Here is a 20,902-nt window from a genome sequence, read left to right as displayed (position 1 = left end):
AGGGGCTCGATTTTTGTTCTATGAAAATTTGAAATGAAAAATACTTCCTTTCTAATTTTTTTCACTTGACAGTTTTCTCCTTTAAAAATTTTTCATTTCATATTTTCATAGAAACAGAATTGAGCCCCAGGGGCAGGATTCTTGTTCTATGAAAATTGGAAATGAAAAATATTTTCTTTATAATTTTTTTCATTTGACATTTATTTCCTTTATAATAGTTTTCATTTCACGTTTAGAAACAGAATTGACCCCCAGCTCAGCCAGCTGGGTTTTGCTCTTACCTTCTATTGTTCTACCATGGCTGACGGTATAAAAACCGATTTTGATTTTCTGAGTTTTGAGCCATTTTTGGCCTTTGTCATACCTAAGTGTGGTATATAGGAAAATTCAAAATGTTGTCTTCACATTCACTTCTTTGGAGGAAAGAATTACTATAATCGGCATTGATGCCTCAAGCGAAAGGAAAGATTGTAGAAGCCTACTGAGCTCAAATTAGCCAAGTATTATTTTGACACCTTCATTAGTTTTATTTATCTGATTGATTGTATGTATATTAATATCTTAGGAATAAATGTTCACATTATTTTATAGACAGATGTTTTATTTTCAATATCCTTTTTTTTATTATTCACTTCTCTCAGTAGAAGTATGCACAAATTCTTCTTGTATTTGTAATTTATTAATAATAATTGCATGGATTTATGTGGTTGTGTGTCTGTGTGTGTGCTTACTTCAATATTATACCTTAATATACGATACGATTTATTTTTTTTATTATTATTGTCCCCCACTTGTCATTAAATGGTTATAAAGCCAATCAGGGACTTAATGAGCATTGCTTCGCCATCTCGGGGATTAGTCAGTGGCCGCATAATAAACAACGGTAGATTTACGACGAAAACCCAAATTGAAGAATGATGTTTCAGATTTTTTACGTTCATGTTCGTGATCATTGCCAAAATATGAAAATAAACGGCCACCACCACTGCCAACTGGAGGAGCACGTATGCTGCTGCTATGACTGCTTGTAGCATGATGTACAGATCCGCCACTGCTGCCTGCAATGCCGGCAGCAGATGATCCAACAATACCAGGTATGCCAATGCCACCACCACCGGAGGATGATAATGATAGACTTGAATACAGATGACCATGTCCGTGGGGATGTCGGCTGATATTGCTGGCTGTTGTTGCCGTACCTGTTGCATTATGATTACCCTGTTGATGTTGTTGTTGTAGAAAACCAGTTGGCGACAAATCAGTCATCTCACACGGCCAGAGGGTGACCGAAGATGGGACCTTATGTATCCCGTCCGATAATCGATAATGGTGGGATGATGACCGGCTAACGAACCGTGGCGAGGACCTCGACCCCATCTTTATTTGTTGTTGTATTTTAATTTTTTTTTGTTTTGGAAAAATGTAAATTAAGAAAAAAGTTCATTATTAGTAAAAAGTGAAGTCTAAAGAAATTTAAATGTTAGTAAACTAATTATTTGCAATTCAATAATAATGTTAGAGCCCTAATTATGATAAAATTAAAATGTTGAAATAAGTTGGGGAATAATTTCCAATATCCTTTTTTATTAACATTATTGAGTATAAATATCAAGCAGTTTGAACGATTTTTCTTAGGATTTTGAGGGATCTTTGGGCAAATTGGCCAATATTTATTTAATAGTGATAGCTATGTTTTGCGATAGTGTTATTTGCTATATGAATATTTTCTACTTGCTTTGTGGATCTTATAGGCCAACCTGAATTTGTCTTCAAAGAGCTTCATGATTTGGGTCATTACGCTGACATCAGTTAAAAATATTTACCTGATAACAATGCAATTATTCCACTGAAAACGTAAGATGGCAACCATTGCACTTCTCAAGCAAGCGTGGCCTTGTATTCGCGGGTCTCAATGGATCCTATTAACTTTCCGCCGACCCATCTATCGTGATATATGTGGTCAACAAGGTTTATTTATCTGCTGGGTATTTGAGGGAACCTTTTTAATTTTAAATGCAACAGCCAAAAAGTCCCCTAGTGGTAAGACAGGAAACTAATATACAGTGATGGGAATCCCTAACGTCAAATAGCTACACTAATATTAAGTACGCCGATGAAAATTGAATCAAGTTATAACTGCCACCAGCAGTTATAAAAGGAGATGCTGTAGAAAGAATCGAGACTGTCGTCTGTGGGCGGTTTAGGGATAGGTAATAAGTCTGTTCGATAAGTTCGCAGGTAAAAAGTACTTGCAACTACTTCTGATTTCTCGATTACGGAACAAGTTTGTTATCGAACAGCATTATGTAAAGCTGGGTACACATTGTCAGTTTTGAATGACAGCTTTGTTGTTGCTTGCTAGTGTGGCCGTTCATTTTTGTCATTCACCATGCAACCACAAAATATTTTGTGGTTGCTGGGCGGTTGGACAGTTATCGATAATTGCAAAAAATCGTCATTCAAAACTGACAATGTGTACTGTACTTAAAAGTTTGTACCAAAGCAAATTCATATAAGGTAAATGCATGAATTACAAGAACTAACAAATTTACAAAAACCATATTGTTGTTATAGAAAATTTAATGTCAAAGAAAACATTGGGGTCGTTCTAAAAAATTCTGAGGAAAAACATAAATACACCTCTAAAGTAGAACAAATTTGAATCAAAATGTAAATGTAAAGCATTCAGAACTCTCGTAGGTAATTTTTATTGTACGTTTAGGATGAAAAACAGTATTTTATGGTAGCAAATTTCTAGTTTCAAATTTCATGAGTAGACCCTATTACATTTTGAAAACTAAATTTACAAAAAGTAATATGCTGTTTATATTAGAGCTTTTTGCAGGGTTAACCTTCTTTGAGAGGATTTGTTTGAAATATAAGCAATGGAATTGACATTTAAAACCCAGTCGGTTTGTTAAATCCGGTTATATATAAACGGGGTATTAGAATACAGCTGATTGTCACTTCTACCTTCTATAAATATGCTTTGGTTTGTACAAATTTGTACCAAGACAAATTTATAGAAGGTAGAAGTGGCAATCAGCTGTATTTTTACTTTTTTTGTAAATTTGGTTTTCAAAATGTAATAGGGTCTACTCATGAAATTTGAAACTTCGAAATTTGCTACAATAAAATACTTCTTCTTATCGTTAACGTGTAATAATAATACGACCTACGACAGTTCTGAATGCATTATATTTATTTTAGATGATTTTAAAAATGTATTTATGTTTTTCCTGAGAAAATTTTTAGAACGACCCTATTATTCAATATATATTTTTTTGACATTTAATTTTGAATAACAACAATTTTGTCTTTTAAATTTGTTAGTTGTTGTAATTCATGCATCTACCTTATATATGGTTTGTTCCACAACTGCAAGAATCTACTAATTTTTAATGATAACATAAATTTTTCTGATAACCATGATGAAATTATAAGGTGGCGTAAAACGGCCAGCTGATTGGTTTCAATCTGTCAAATATTTTGTTATCGTGAATAAATTGTATGAAAACGTAAACAAACATTTTGACATATTGAAGAATTTTCGGCCAAAATAGAGTTGTTGTTGTGCTACTTACGTGACCTGTTAAATAGATCTTGCTGATAACATAAAGGAAAAAATGTTATCGTAGTAAAAAATAGTAGCTTCTTGCAGGTTCTAGCACAGACCAATAGATTTGCCTTGATTTGTACAAACTTTTGGGTTATCGAACAGACCTAATGAAAAGCAATAATCGATTTTTCGATTTTCTTCTAAAAATAAAAAAAAAATACGATTTTTCGCGTTTTCTTTTGGTCCTTTGCACAGATGATTTTGTAGATTCTCTAACTCATTTTTTGAGTTACCGACAAAAACTGGTAAAATTAAAATTCAAAATTATGAATAAAAAGTTAAAATAAAAGTTGTCAACATTGTTGCTATCGGTAGAAATTTACGACTACGTTTTATTCGTCGTAAACTTACCGAAAAAACATCGTTAATTAACGAAGTTAAAGTTAAGTTAAACCGTAGAACCGCCAAAGTCAACTATAATCTATGGGCAAAATCGTAAATCGATCACAAAATAATCGATTATGCGATAGCGATAATCGTTTTGACTGTCAGTTTTGCTCAAATAATCGGTTGCTTGCCAGTGTGGCCGCTCACTTTGGTCAGTCATCAGGCAACCACAAAATATTTTGTGGTTGCTGGACTATTTGACGGTAATCGATAATTCCGAAAAATCGACAGTCAAGACTGATCGTGTGAACCCCGCTTTAGATTTTTAACTATAAAAAACGGACTAATCGAAAGTCGACTTACGTATCCTTAAAGCTGGGTACACATTGTCAGTTTTAAATGACAGCTTTGCGGTTGCCTGCTAGTGTGTCCGTTCATTTTTGTTATTCATCATGCAACCACAAAATATTTTGTGGTTGCTGGACGGTTGGACAGTTATCGATAATTGCAAAAAATCGTCATTCAAAACTGACAATGTGTACTGCACTTTAAGTGCAGTATGAAGATTTTTCGCAATTATCGATAAATGTCCAACCGTCCGGCTACACTAGCATGTAACCGATTATTTGAGCAAAGCTGTCATTCAAAACCAACAATGTGTACCCAGCTTTAGGGTGGTTGTTGAGTCAAGTGTAGGGATAAGTAATGGAAAGCAATAATCGATTTTTCGACTTTCTACTTTTTTATAAACGCAGAAAAACGATTATTCGTCGATTTTCGAGTTTTTGAGGGCTTTGCGCAGATGATTTTGTAGGCCACAGAGTTTTGTGGAAAGATCTCCTCTGCCCTCTTTCCTAACCTATATTTGCCAAAAACACTATTTGTACGTGTAACTACTGACTTTCCATCAGAAAACGGTATAAACACCAAAGTCAACTAAAATCGACGGGCAAGATCGATCATAATCGATTATGCGATTTTCCTTCCAGTCAAAAATCGACTTCGACTTTTGAATTTTTGACTGCAAAAAGTCGATACACCGATAGTAGACTTACCTATCCCTAGTCAAGTGGGGCTTATGAGCAGTAGTTTAGTTGTAAAACATACCCTCAGCTTGATCAGAAGATAGTTTTGGTCTCTGTAAGAGAAGCTGTTGTCGTTTGATTAAAGTGAGGTTGTAAAACGTGCTCTTGACACTAGCGTTCATCGGATCACCACCGCCGTAGCAGGTTGTGTTTTCATCTGAGTCAAGTGGGGTTTTAAAACGTACCCTTGGTTTTAAGGTGAGACATCAGCGTACATCGTACCACAACTGCCGTAGCTGATTTGTCGTCGTCTGGGTTCAGTTCATCGGTCCACCACTGTCGTAGGTGGTTGTGTCGTCCTCTGACTACAGTGCATGCATCGGGACTCCACTGCAGGAAACTAAGATCAAAAACAACTGCAGCTTACCGCGTTGTAGTGGTTACAACGTACGCTTGGCTTTATGGCGAGGCATCGGGACGCCACTGCAGGAGACCAAGCTCAACAACAACTGTGGTGGTTACAATGTACTGAGGAAGGATGGCACCAGAAGTGGATTAGCTTTCTTATTGCACCAGACTGTTCAATACAGACCTATCTCGCTTATGCCTGGACTAATGACCCGTACATGGTAGCAGTTTGGTGTAGAACTGCCATGGTAGAGTTGCAGAACGTACACATCCCGTCGATAAATAGCTGTACTCCAGGTTATAGATCCAACATTAGAAGATTTTGGAAGGTCATAACCGTCTGGTATTGGGGGACTTTAATGCTCATCATGAGTTGTGATATTATGTCAACGGAAACGACCAGAGTAGTGCTGATCGAGCAGATTGATAGCTCTACGTTTTGTAAGGTCAATGAGGACACCCTACCAAAATTAGCGGAGAGTGTCACAGTTCGACAGACATAACCATTGTGTCACCTGGTCTGACAAATGACGTCACCTGACGTGGTTTCTCTTGGATCAGAACATCTCCCCATAATTGTCTCCATCAGCAGACTGCTCCATTTCATAACCTCTGAACGCCGCATTTTCATCAATCACGGGAAGCCAATTGGCCTAGGTTCAGAGAGTTCACTAGTCACCGCTTCGAAATCTACCCATTCCTTCTAATGTTCGGGTAGCAGAAAGGACTTTCCGACACATCATCACTACTGCAGGCGCTCAACATATTCATGCTGGCCGAATACCCGAAATGAAAGCAAACTTCCCGGCATAGGTGACGGGATTAGCAAATGGGCGTGATGAGCTTCAGCGTGCCAACCCCAGTGACCCCAGAGTTAGGGAGGTTAGTCGGTGAGCATAAGCGGAACAAAGAGTTAAGTCATCTGAAGAGTTGCAACATTGGCGCCGGAATAAGCGAATTGTGGGCAAAGGTTAAGTCACTCTCGAATAATGGAAAGAAGGAAGAGAGGACCTAAGTCATTTTTGGCAACGTTACGTTGTCTGACCCGAAGAGGTGTGCAAGTTATTTCAAACGAGTACCCCGGGAGTGACAGCGCGAAGAGAAGAGTACTACGTCGCAGTAGATGTCTTCCTGCCGAGGATGAACCACCACAATTTACAATGGGTGACGTTGCGAATGTTATCAGGAACGCTAATTTATCCAAATCGTTGGACCCTGATGGAATCTCCAAGGTAATGCTGAAACTGATGAATGTGCCAGGAGTCGAGTATCTCACTAAAGTTTTCAACCTGTCGCTAGCAATTGACATCGTTCCCGAAGTCTGGAAAATGGACAGGCTGGTCCCGCTACTGAAACCAAGGCAAGGACGCCAGCAATGGTGAATCGTAAAGACCGAATTCGCTTCTGTCGCCCCTAGCAAAGACCCTCAAGACTTTTGTCCCGCCCAGCGTCAGAAAAAGCTATCCAAATGCCGACCATCAGCATGGGCTCCGAAAGCAGCACAGCACGACAACTGCACTGCATGCAATCTCCACATATATTAGTAGAGGACTCATCCAGAGCAAGCCGTGTGATAGAACAGTGATGATGGCGCTCTAATGCCTTTAGTACTGTGCGCGCTTTTTGATGACATCGATCAGATCCGGCCAAGTTAGAAACGTTGGAGTTCAGGAACAAAAATCCAAGCCCCGTAGATTAAAACAAGGAGTTCCTCAAGGTGAAGTGACATCTCCGGAACTGTTTAACATCTACCTCTTCTGTATTCCACCCCCTCCAGATGGCATTGAGATCGTAACGTATACGGGTTTGCACGGGTACGGGATTGTACGATCATGGCGTCAAGTACTTTCCCTGATGTCATTTTGAAAGGATGAACCATATGAGGAATATGCAAATCTGCGGTCACTCTGTTAACACCATGGATGTAAGAGGAGAGCACTGAGTTGAATGTCATGATCGATGGTAGCAGAATTGCAACCACAAACTACACCGAAATTCTAGAGGTAACATTCGACAGCATCTTCATGTCGTCCGCGCATTCCACAGCTTTCTGTGACAAGCTGAGGTGTAGGAACTAGGTCCTCAAGCCCCTAGCCGCCAACACTTGGGTTGCAGATAAAGAAACCTTGTTAGCCACATATAACGCGATATGTCGATCCGTGGAACGCTATGAGGCGCCAGTTTGGTCCGCCAATCTTATTTCAACGCGATGGAAAAATATTCGAACCTGTCAGAATGTCGCCTTAAGAGCTGCCATGTACATGAGGAGACAAAGATTATTCCAAAAAAGCAACACAATGGCATGATTTCGTTGCAAGTACGGTTGTCACTGTGAGAGCCATCCTGATCACCATAAGGTGAATAGGATCTAGAAGGTCCAACGTTACAAGATAGAACCCCAAAATCAAAAAGCCTATCAAACTGGTTTAAATAGCATTCACACGGATGCATTCGCAGATGCCACAACACAAACTACGCTGGGGATGGTGCAGACGTCTGAATTCCTATAGGGCACGGATTGATGACACCGTGCAAAACATGTTGTGGACTGTCAAGTCCAAGTCAAGTGACTTCGACTACCACTGGAAGTAGATTTGGTGTAGTTTCTGCTTCGACGAGTGGGGTTGTGAAAGGTCCCCTCGGCTTGAACAGATGATTGTTTTGGTAATGTTGTTGTTGTAGCAGCACAGAAACCTACGTAGAAGCATACGTTTGAAGCTGGATTGGCTGCTGCTGGCCGAAACACTATGGTTTGTGGTCAATCCGGTACCAAATAACCCGCTGCCGTTGGATTGTTGTTTTGGTAATCGTAGGAGCAGCTGCTTGTGTCGTTGACTGAGTCAAGTTTGAATGTAAAACGTGATTTTGGCTTTAATACAAGACATCAGCGTAAATCGGGCCGCTACTGCTCTAAATCTTCCACCAAGCTACATACCGTCAACATTCATCGTGTCGTAGCTGTGCTAAATCTATCTTCAACGTACGAGCCGTCAACATCCATCGTGCCGCAGATGTCAGCTTATGTGCCGTCAATAGTTGTGTCTTTTTACTTTTTCAGTAATAATTATTCAGTAACTTCTTTTCAGAGAGTAAGAGAGATTTTACTCTTTGATACGAAAATAGAGAAAAAAGTAAAAAGACAGCACTTAGTAAACTTTAGCAAGATAACAGTTGATAACCAAAACAAAAACATTGGCGCCAATGCATGAACGAAAAAATAACTCCAAAGCAATGAAAAAGTTCTTCAATTTTAAGCAAAATGAATAGAAAATAATTAATATACATATTAATAAAATAATCAATAAATAAACCTGAGTCGTAATATTTATAGTATTTTTCCACAAAAAATAAGATAAACATTGAGCAGCTGACCATTTGCAGATGATTAAAAAACAGCTGATCGAACTTGCTAAAGGTTGCTGGGAAAAATTCTTTCAGCAACTTTTAGCAATTTCTCAGCAAACAACTGTCAAACTTGTTCTCTCACTTCGCTCTCTTTTACTGAACTTTTGTGTAAAAAGACAGCATTTAGTAACATTTCGTAATAATTATTACAAATTATCACGTAAAAAGACACACCTATTATTTATTGTGCCGCTGTTGTGCTGAAGCTGACACCAACCTACGTGCCTTCCAAGTTCATCGGGTGCGCTACTGTGCCACGTTTCCGCAGTGACAAAGCCTCTGCCAACTGTACTGCTCCTGCTATGTACACTCCTTGCCGCTTCTTTATATTTGATCATTAATATTCGTCGCATCCTCTCGTATATTAGGTCGTGGCGATTTGTATGGAAGCAAAAACACTTTAATGGGCCCTTCGCGTTTCTGATTCCTGGGGTTGTAGTGAGCTAAAAAAAAACACTAAGCCATATATATGTATACGGTGAAAATCGAGTCTCGCGATTTTGAAATCTTTTTACCCACTTTTTTTGATATTTTGGCATATAACAGCCAAACCATTGAGATGTTCGATCCAAGACTGAGACAAAAATTGTAGCCAAGACAATAATTAAGAACTCTCTAGTACATCGTAAACGCTCCTTTAGGCAATTTTGGCCTTGTCACGGTAAAAATCGAGTCTCGCGATTTTGAAGTTTTTTTTTAACCCACGTTTTTTGGATATTTTGGCATATAACAGCCAAACCGTTGAGATTTTCGATCCAAGACAAAAATTATAGCCAAGACAATAATTAAGAACTCTCTAGTGCATCGCAAAAGCATTGGAAAGCTCCTTCAGGCAGTTTTGACCTTGTGGATAAAAAACTGAATGTTTAAATCGGAAGGATCGATTTTCACCGAATCCAGCTTCAAAGTTGTCATCTTCGAGTATTGCTTTTGGAGCATTTTCGTCTTTGTAAAGGGCCCATTGGTGGTGTTCTTAATTTTATTAACTGAAGTTTGGGTGATGTAGGGGATGGACACTGACCTCCTCGTGGTGTCACCTGGGGAACTGCCTTTAACACCCGTTAAAGGTAGTGAGCTAAAATGTGCCGCGCGTTGACCCATAAGAACGTTAAAAACTTGGGTTTGGGCGTCGGGTTTGTAACCCTGCACTAGAAAAAAAAACAGCCTACTATGAAAAAAAACGAAAGAAAAGAAAAACAAACCCCTCTAAAGTTGACGAACCCCGCAAACGTTTTAAGGACTATGATCTGCGAATCTGCACCTGGAATGTTCGCACTCTTTATAGAGAAGGTGCAGTTTGCGCATTGGCAGATGTACTTGAAAAGTACAAGGCCGACATTACTGCCATACAGGAAATACGATGGAACGGGAAAGGCGTCACAACAACACCTAAAGGTGACGCACTGTTTTATAGCTGCCATAACACAAAGCATGAATTTGGTTGCGGATTTGTAGTTGGTCGGAGGTTAAAACATCTGGTCTCCAGCTTCACTCCAGTGAATGAAAGGCTTGCTGCAATTCGATTAAAAGCAACATTCTTCAACATCAGCTTTATTTGCGCTCATGCTCCCACTGAAGACAAGGACGAACAGACCAAAGATATATTTTACGAGCGCTTAGAAGAAACTTATGACCGTTGGCCTGCCCATGACATTAAAATTATTTTAGGCGATTTTAATGCCAAAATTGGAAAGGAGAATATCTTTGGCCCAACAGACGGGAATTTCAGTCTCCACAGTGAAATATCTGACAATGGTATGAGGCTGATAGACTTTGCAGCTGCAAGAAACATGGTAGTTAGCAGTACCAGATGTAAGCATCTCGATATTCATAAGGGCACCTGGCTGTCGCACAGATCAAATAACAAGAAATCAAATTGATCACGTTGTGATAGATGGAAGACATGCATGGATGTACGATCGTTCCGAGGTGCAAACATAGACTCAGACCACTACCTTGTTGCAGCAAAGGTACGTACCAGATTAAACGTAGCAAACAAAGTGCGAACAGACACAACACGAAAGTTGGACATCGGTAAGCTACCATCACAACAGATAGCCACAGCATATTCCACTCAACTGGCCCAACTGCTTAATCAAAGCACTCCTCGTCCCGATAACATATCAGGACAATGGCAAAACATTGCCCAATCCATGCAAACAGCCGCAAAATCAGTACTTGAATACCAGAGACCTCCACCAAGGAATCCATGGTATGACCAGGAGTGTCATGCTGCTACCGAAGAGGAAAATGCGGCATATGGGGCTACTTTACAATCAGTAGCAACGCGTAGCGCACGAGAGAGGTATCGGGAGAAAAGGAAAAAGCAGACACGTCTTTACCGCAGGAAAAAGAGAGAGAGATGAAAAAGCGGGAGTGTGAACAAATCAAGATGTACAGGAAACAGAATGAAGTCCGAAAATTCTACCAAAGAGTGAAACATCAAATTGATGGCTTTGGAACTGGCACATTCTCCTGTAGAGACCGGCAAGGTAATCTGGTAACTGATACAGATAGTGTGCTAAGGATATGGAAAGAGCATTTTTTCCAAACTCTTGGTATCCAGTTGTAGTGAAGTCGACGAAGATACCACAGATCCAATCCGAGAAGATGGTATTGAATGTATACCACCCGGCAAAGATGAGGTAAAGGCAGCAATAAACCGGCTGAAGAATAATAAGGCAGCAGAAGCTGATGGCCTACCAGTCGAGCTGTTTAAAACCGGAGGCGACACGCTGATAAGGTGTATGCATCAGCTAGTTAGCTCCATCTGGCAGGAAGAACGCGTACCCGACGATTGGAACCTGAGCATCCTGTGTCCCGTCCATAAGAAAGGAGATAAGACTTTATGCTCAAACTATAGGGGCATAAGTCTTCTTCCTATTGCCTACAAGATAGTGACAGAGATACAGTGCGAACGACTTAAGCCTATGGTCAAGGAGATAATTGACCCATACCAATGCGGCCTTAGACCTGGCAAGTCCACCATTGGCCAGATATTTACCCTGCGGCAAATCCTGGAGAAGACCCAGGAGATGCAGATCGACACTTACCACCTTTTTGTTGATTAAAAAAGTAGCCTTCGACAGTCCCCTCCGATCAAAGGTATTCCATGCAATGTCTGAATTTGGTATCCCCGCAAAGCTCATCCGGCTTTGTAAGATGACTTTAACTGATAGTAGGTCCTCAGTTAAAATTGGAAGGAACCTCTCCGAAGAGTTTTGTACCAAAAGAGGTTTGAGGCAAGGAGACAGCCTTTCGTGTAATCTTTTCAACATCCTGCTGGAAAAGGTAATACGAGATGTAAATGTCAAAAGAAATGGCACAATTTACACCAATAGCCACATGTTAGTTGCTTTTGCTGATGACATAGACATCATGGGACGATCAGTAAAGGAAGTAACTGATACCTTTAGGAAGGTCGAAGCAGAATCTGCGAAAGTGGGTCTGGCGGTAAACGGCGAAAAGACCAAATTGATGGTGTCGACGCGCAAAGCGTCCATAGAGCTCGGACCAACTGTGGAAGTTGGTACCTATAATTTTGAGGTAGTTAAAGACTTCGTCAACCTCAGCACTGCCATAAACACAACAAACAACATCAGTTGTGAAATAAGAAGAAGAATTGTATTGGCCAACAGATGCTACTATGGTCTAAGTAAGCAATTTAAAAACAAAGCCACATCTCGTCAAACAAAAATAACACTATACAAAACGCTGATACTGCCCGTACTAATGTATGGCTCTGAAGCATGGGTACTTGCGCAAGCAGATAAGGCAGTGCTTGGTGTGTTTGAGAGGAAAATTCTTCGAAAGATCTACGGGCCGATTTGCGTTGACCGTGAATATCGACGTCGTATGAACCACGAGCTGTATCAGCTATACAAAGACATGAATATAGTTAAACGTATCGAGATGCAACGATTGCGTTGGCTAGGCCATATCATAAGAATGAACGATGATGAAAGGCGTATGAATACATGCCACATGGCGCTACACGCAGAATCGGGAGGCCTAAGCTTCGATGGAGCATACAAGTGGATGAAGAAATGAAAAGGCGCGGTATTCCAAAAAGCGAAGCGAAAAACAGAGAGATTTGGATCTTTTCTTAGTTCGGTCTATGGAACAAATGTTCTGTAATGGGCCAGCTAAGTAAGTAAGTAATATTAAAGTCTTCTATGACATCCTAAAAAGGCAGGGCGATTTTTACACTCCGTTTTTACTCCGTTTTGTGGTACGATAAAATCAACAAATATTTTTAGGCCGATAGCCCTAGTTGCTAGTGCTTTTTTATTATAATTTTTTATTGTAATAAATATTTCTAAAATTAAAAAATATAATAACAAATATTTCATATCATCACAACTTATTTCAACATTTTTCTTAATTTTTACTAAATAAATATAATTTTTTTGCATTTGCTTTTTTTTCTATTCTCATACATTTGCAGAATTTTTTACTGATTGTTGGTTTTTTTACTGATATGAAAAAATTAAATATAATACAAAAGTTCATAGAATAGTAAGTAGGTAGGTAGGTGGCTGATAAAGAGTACCAAATGAAATTAAAACTTCTTAAAGGAGATTTAATCTAAAAAAAATAATTTTACATTATTAAAAGCTGTGAACTATTGTAAGCGCGTGTTCAACTTGTAATTTTGAGTTGAGTAGAAACAAATCATATTTTAGAGATAGATTAGCAGTTGAGTGCCAAGAAAAACAAAGCAGATTTAACAATTTATGTAATACTAAGATAAAATTTGCAATAACGTTAAGCTTCTGGTTTTAAGGCATAGTCAGAGTTGGCATATATGATAGGTTAGGTGTCACGCAAGTTGGTAAATGAAAGAAAGCAGCATTAGCAATAGTTAGATAAAAGCTCCACAATATTATTACTTTACAATAGTTAGACTAGACGGGACAGTTGAGAGAGAGATAGAGTAGAGTAAGATTACAAAAAAAGTACAAATTAGTTTACACATTTACTAAGATCATTCGAGAGACATAGTTACGTAGATTTCGGTATTTTCAGAAAAGGAAAGGATTGACAGAGATATTAATACTTATTTGGGAAGGTGGCAATACTCTGTATTTAAGTTGGTTTGTCTTTAAGAGCTTGGTTGAATTTTAATGTTAAAAAAATATTATATTACTCTACTTACACGGTTTTTAACTAAATGTATGTATATTTTCTGTTGGATGAATTTGAAATCGCAAAATAACAATACCCTCTAAAGCTGACGACCCTCGCAAACGTTTCAAGGACCACGATCTGCCGATAAGCCAAAATTGGAAAGTTGAATATCTTTCACAGTGAAACATCTGAGAAACGGTATGATGATGATAGACATTGCAGCGGCAAACACATGGTAATTAGCAGCACCAGATTCAAGCAACTCGAAATTCATAAGGGTACCTGGCTGTCTCCGGATTAGAAAACAAGAAATCAAATTGATCATGTTGTGATATATCGTATACATACATCCAGCATATTAGATGTACGTTCGTTGCGAGGAGCAAACATAGACTCGGACCACTACCTTGTTGCAGCAATGGTACGTACCCGGTTAAACGTAGCGAATAAAGTACGAACAGACACGTTACCTGATACAAGATTTGGACCATATTGGGAGCTCCGTTCAAGACATGTCGCGGGTACCATTTTAGCAAAATCTGTTGAACATTTATGGGGGAGGTATTCGAAGGAGTCGTCCGGTATGCACCATCATCGAAGATTACCAGAAACACAAGTAAGAAAGTATCAGTTAGCTGTACTGACGGAGATATACCTTCAGCCTATGACCAATATATTAATATTGTATCACGAGTTTGCTTTAAAAAACGTGGAATCTGTAGGTGTGGTAATGTGGGACTATACCAAATGATTGACATATACCAAAAATTTTTAGTAAGCAAACTTCTGATTCAGAGAGAACTCGAAATATTTAATTGCGTTAAACTGAGTTTGGAAGAATTTTTTTGAAAATGTTGAGAGTTATCTTGCGCACTATCCATTTTAAAGTGTGCAGGTAGGATTTTTTGAGTTTTGGATCGAAGCGGCTTTATCCGCATACAATTTTGACTTTACATATTCTCACAGGAAAAAAAGTCTAACGGATATGAGGCGATCTTGGCGGCCAATCGACTGGCCCAAAACGTGCTCACCGAAGTGTTCTTTCAATAAATCCATGGATTGATGCGATGTGTTCTAAGTGGCGCCGCTTTGTTGAAACCAAATGTCGCCGAGATTACGAGCTTCAATTTCAGACATGAAATAGTCGGTTATCACGGCGCAATAACGGTCGCCATTGACGATGAAGTCCTAACCGGCATAATTTTGAAGAAATAGTGCCCGACGATTCCACCGGCCCACGAACCGTTATTTTTTCTGGATGAAGTGGCAGCTCTTGAATCTATTTAAGTTGCTCTTCTTCCCAAATGTGGCAATTTTGCTTCTTTACATACCTATAAAGCCAGAAATGTGCCTAATCACTAGACAGCGGAATCCTATGCAAATGCATATATGGTTAGGATGGTCGTAGAGAACATCTGATTAGACAGAAACTCGTTTTATTACAAAATAAAACGAATTAGGCCCAAAATTTTTTGCATATTTTGCATATTCTGCATATCGCGCATATTTTGACATATTTGTACATATCTGCATAAAATGAGCATATGCAAAACCATATGCAAAAATATATTCAAGGATTTGTGGTCTAAATATCCCACCAAAATGGCTGAAATTTGGTATTAAGTCTGCGTTAGAGGAATGCAACTTTACAACTGAAATCTGTCCGCATATGTCCACGTCTTCATATAGCCCCCATAGAACAGTACCTACCGATATTCGGTATTTTTAAAGTTGTACCCTCAATATCTCACCGAAATGACTGAAAATTGGTATTTAGTCTTCGTTGGGGGTATAAAACACTCCACCTGAAATTTGTCGGCATAGGTCCACGTCTTCATATAGCCCCCATAGAACGGTACCTCCGGATTTCTGGTATTTTGAAGGTTGTGGCCTCAATACCCCTCCGAAATGGCTGAAATTTGGTATTAAGTCTTCATTGGGGGTAAAAAACTTTCTTCCTGAAATTTATTGGTATAGGTCCACGTCTTCATATAGCCCCTATAGAATGGTAGCTCCCGATTTTTGGTATTTGGAAGGATGTGGCCTCAATATCCCATCAAAATGACTAAAATTTGGCATTTTGTCTTCGATGTGGGTATAAAACTTTCCACCTGAAATTTTTCGGTATAGGCCCACGTCTTCATATAGCCCCCATAGAACGGTACCTCCCGATTTTCGGTATTTTGAAGGTTGTGGTCTCAATATCCCTCCGAAATGGCTGAAATATGGTATTAAGTCCTGCTTGGGGGTAAAAAACTTTCCACCTAAAATTTTTCGGTTTAGGTTCAGGCCTTCATATAGCCCCCATAAAACGGTACCTCCCGATTTTCGGTATTTTGAAGGTTGTGGTCTCAATATCCCTCCGAAATGGCTGAAATATGGTATTAAGTCCTGCTTGGGGGGTAAAAAACTTTCCACCTACAATTTGTCGGTTTAGGTTCAGGCCTTCATATAGCCCCCATAAGGCGATACCTCCCGATTTTCGGTATTTTTAAGGTTGTGGCTGTGGTTATACATTTCTCTATTTTATTGACTTGTCTGTAGAGAATTTTAAACAGAAAAATTGTACACACAAACATTTTTGTACCTATTATTGAAATATTTGTTGCATAAGAAAATATGTAAAATGCATAAATTTTGCATATGCAAAAAATTATGCATTTTGCATAATTTTGCATATGTCATATGTTTCGATTGCAATGTAATCAGAAGCCAAAAATATGCCCAGTCTCAAAATTTGACATGAATCGGACCAAAAATAGGGGTTGCATAAAATTCCGCTGTCTACTAATCACTGAACAAAGTTATGCTCGAAACACACTTCCCACACATAACGCGAATTTTCGTAATAAAGTCGAATGATTTGTAAACATTGTAGAGGTTGAAGGCTTTCCATTTTACACAAAAGTGGGGGAGGTACACGAAGAAGTGGGCCGATGTTATGACCGGGAGTGTGATACTATTATCTCCTCTTTGTACGGTTACTCTCAAGGCGCTCTATAAATTGTCCGTTAAATAAACACGCGAATTTATCCTGTTCTCTCACGTCGTTGAAAGTAACAGTTGTTTTATCATTCCTCTTTCCCTGATTCTTAATCATGTGCCAATGATGCATTGCCTCAGGTGGTCTAGTCACTTTTTCGCTGTTGCTCTTCTACTAGTCCGTTGACTTCAAAACTCTTGTGTCTTCTGTGTTCATACGACGATGCTCATCACGCTTATTTGCTAGATCCGTTCTCTCTGCTGGGAAATTTAGTTTGATTTCGGGTATTCGACCAGCATGTATGTAGTGAGCATCTTGGATTATGTCCCGGATATTTCTCTCAGCTACCCGAGGTTTAGAGGGAATGGACAGCTCTTTGAAGCGGTATTTGGTAAACTCTTTCCATAATTCATAAAAGTACGGCGGTCCAAGATTATGATGCTGGGTGGTCTGCCAATGGTTACGATGATGGTCTAAGTCAAGGAAACTGACGGTCTGCCGAGCTGTGCAAACTCCTCTTATCCTGGTCGGGGCGACTTCGTTCATCGTACAAAATGCGGACTTATAAATTTTCTAGGACACCGCCTTATTCTTCTTCTCTGGCAATTACGGTATGCCAAGGCTCATTATGAGCATTGAAGTCCCCATGCACCGGGCGGTTATTGTACGCACACACTTCACAGCTGATAATTCTTAAAATTACCCAGTTCCTTGAATTATTAATTATCGGGATTCTATTATAATTATTTAATTATTTCATATTTTATTTTAAAATTAAAATTCAACAAAGTTTTTATACCCGCCACCATAATATGTAGGAGACCCTATGAAGTATATATTAGCTCTGTTCCTTTACGTGCAAGAATCTTCAAATTTTACCACTTTTTACTCCAAAAGCGTTCCTTTACTTCAGACACCATACAATTTATATGGAAGCAGTTTACAACTTTTACTACTTTTGCCGGTTTTACCATTTTTAAAAGTAAAGGAACAGACCAATATTCTTAATCAGCTTAAAATTCTAAGTCGAAATAGCCATGCCCATCTGTCCTTCGGTCCGTCCGTCTGTTGAAATTAAGATGCAGCTCGCAATTTTTAAGATAGCGCTTCGAAATTTGGTATAGAAGTTTCTATTACTATTACTTGGGGGTATAAATCTTTCAACCTGAAATTTGTCTGTATGTGTCCACGTCTTCATATAGCCCCCATAGAGCGGTAACTTCCGATTTCAGATATTTTGAAAGTTTATTCCACGAAATGGCTGAAATTTGGTATTTTGTCTTCCTTGGTAATATATATCTTTACGTCAGAAATGTGTCTTTATATAGCCCCCATAGAACGCTACCTCCCGATTGTCGGTATTTTGAAGTTTGTGACCTCATTACCCCACCGAAATGGCTGAAAATTGGTATTTAGTCTTCGTTGGGGATTTTAATCTTTTCACCTAAAATTTGTCGGTATAGGTCCACGCCTTCATGTAGCCCACTTAGAACGGTACCTTCCGATTTCCGATATTTTGGAGGTTGTGGCTTTAATATTCCACCGAAATGGCTTGAATTTTATATTTAAAACATTCCACCTGAAGTTTTTCGGCGTATGTCCACGTTTCGGTATAGCCCAATCGATTTAAGATTTTTTACTCGCAAAAACTATCCATGTATACCCGGGTTTTAGTTTAGGCCTCAGGAAGAGTTTAGTATATACGGTGCTCTTGAAGCAACTTTAAATTGAAGGAAAAAATTACGAAAGCCAATCTTGTAGAGAATTTTCACAGCTAAAGGATTCTCTCTAGTCCCATTTCGATACGACTTACCGTTTTCAAGCAAATCGTGAAAACCTAACAAAAAAGCTAAAAATGTGACATGAACTTCTATATATCTCAAGAATGGTAAACCCTAGGTACAGATCATAACGGTCAATTCTCTAGAGAATTTTCACAGCTACAACATTCTCTTTGTCCCATTGCGGTTTCCACGCAATGTATAATTGGCCTACATGTATAATTGGCCTTGAAAGCTTTCTATGTATTGATAGCAAATAAATAAATTAATAATAACTAATGTTTAAGAAATAACTGATTATTTTGTAGCCTACTGTACAGGAAGTAAGTTTGTAATGGGTTATTCGATAAAAACCATTCGTGTATGAAAACGTCAGTTTCCATGTCACATAACATTAATGAAATTCAACAAAGCTCTTTATATGTACATATGTTTGTAAAATTATTATTCTTACTCAACACATTGCTACAGAGTAATGCACTTCTTATCTAAAAGCTATGCTTGATTTTGAGTTTTTTTTTTTTTTTGCTAAAGCCTTTTTTTAAATAATATTTACACAAGCCGTTTTTGTTACTTTTCTTAATTTAAAAACATTTTCTATTTAACAATAGCTTATAGTAAATTTATATTGGTAAAGCTCACCCTTCGCTATAAAGGCTTGGCTTGACAAAAAATTTGCTTATGAAAAACAAAATAATTCATTTGTATTCTTAATATATATTTTTCTTATAATTTTTAATACATTTTATTTTGAATATTTTTTTTTTTTTAAATTTTGTGTATATTTTTAAATCACTTTGTTTGTTTTGTTTTTAAGCATAAGCATGAGCATTAACGGTATAATATTTTTGTTTTGCATAAATCTGTTGGGATCTGTAAAAAATTATATTGCAATAATATACAAAGAAAAAGGATATATAATAAGAATTTAAAATTTTACATTAATATAAGAAGTAAAAGGTAATAATTTTCTTAAAAAACAACCTACCCTAACTCAAAAAGTCCCTATTAGTTTTAAAACTATCAAAATAAAAATTAGTGTGGTATTGATGTGTTGTTGTTTGCTTGTTTTTTGTTTCTCTTAGGAAACTGGTACTTACCACTTAATTGTTCGTTTAACCACAAAGTCCATATTCTAATAGATTTTTGTTAAAAACTATATTTTTGCTTTTTTAAATTTTTTTCATTTTAAAACAATTGTAAATATTTTGAGCAAAAAATTTGGCATTTTCTTTTGTTGCATTGACATTGTATTTCGTTTCATTGTTTTTGTGGTTTTGAGTTTTAAAATTTGTGATAATAGTTTATTTTTTTAGGTTTTGTTTTTGTTACTTGCATCATCAATCAATACCTGGTTGTCTATCTTGTGGGTGGAGATGCCACCACCACGTCACGTCTGCAAAATGCAGGGCGACTGATTCGATTTTGTTTTTGTAGGAAATGTTAAGTTGGAGGTGAATTTTAAGCATTACAGATATCCAATTGATTTGGTTATAGTTTTTTGTTGGTTTTTGTTTTATTTTTAATATGGAAAGTGAAATAGAAGAGTAGAATTTAGAAGCCACAGTTAAAGATTAGTGTTTGAAAATGACTTGATTTGCTTTTCGCTACTACTTTTACTTTTACTATGGCTACAACAGAAATTCTCTAAAATAGAAACAAAGGAGAACATAATCAAACTTTTAACTAAAAAACTCAAAAAATGTCAACAAAAGTTAGAGTGTCATCAGTAGTTATAGTGAATATGCCAAATTGTTAAAGGACAGAAGAAGAAGAACAAGTTTATATTTTATTTTAAAGGATTGTGCATTGTGTGGTGTTCGAATTAAATAAACGTATTTTTCAGGATTCAGATAATTGCATCTATATTCATGGAATTTGGTTGCAAGAAGGTATTACCAATGAATGTAATCTCAGTCTGTATGTCCCGAAAGAATCCAAAACGAATTTGTGCCAACTTCTACACGTCGCACAGTGGTTCAAAATCGGTTTTTCCTGGTCAAAACTCCGTAACTTTTGAACGGATAGAGATATTTTCATATTTTCGACACATTCGAATTTGTTCGACAGATAACATAATCAGCTTTCTGATACATTCAACACATTCGAATTAGGTCCAGTAGTTGCAGAGGAAAATTTGAGTTTTTTCTTTCATATTTTGCATAAAAATGTGAGTGTTTTTGAGTTTTTCATATGTTTTAACTATTTAAAAAAGGTCAAACAC

At 37.9% G+C, this 20,902-nt stretch overlaps 1 protein-coding gene across 2 annotated transcripts in view; it reads right to left on the bottom strand.

Moving 5' to 3' along the window:
* Positions 1-503: 503 nt before the first annotated feature.
* The window catches only part of LOC141389210 (solute carrier family 35 member F3), a 156,249-nt gene continuing 135,850 nt past the window's right edge, over positions 504-20,902 (bottom strand). Inside the window, exon 9 of one of the 2 annotated variants that reach the window (XM_073960376.1) lies at positions 504-1,377. In XM_073960376.1, coding sequence (XP_073816477.1) covers positions 1,263-1,377 — 115 coding nt within the window. In that variant the 3' untranslated portion in view covers positions 504-1,262. The remainder of the gene's footprint in view (positions 1,378-20,902) is intronic. The other variant, XM_073960377.1, reaches the window with a different exon arrangement.

Source organism: Musca autumnalis, unplaced genomic scaffold, assembly GCF_047663935.1.
Source record: "Musca autumnalis isolate F117 unplaced genomic scaffold, ASM4766393v1 scaffold_1, whole genome shotgun sequence".
In the NCBI taxonomy this organism is placed as follows: domain Eukaryota; kingdom Metazoa; phylum Arthropoda; class Insecta; order Diptera; family Muscidae; genus Musca; species Musca autumnalis.
This window is presented reverse-complemented; position numbering and strand designations above follow the sequence as displayed.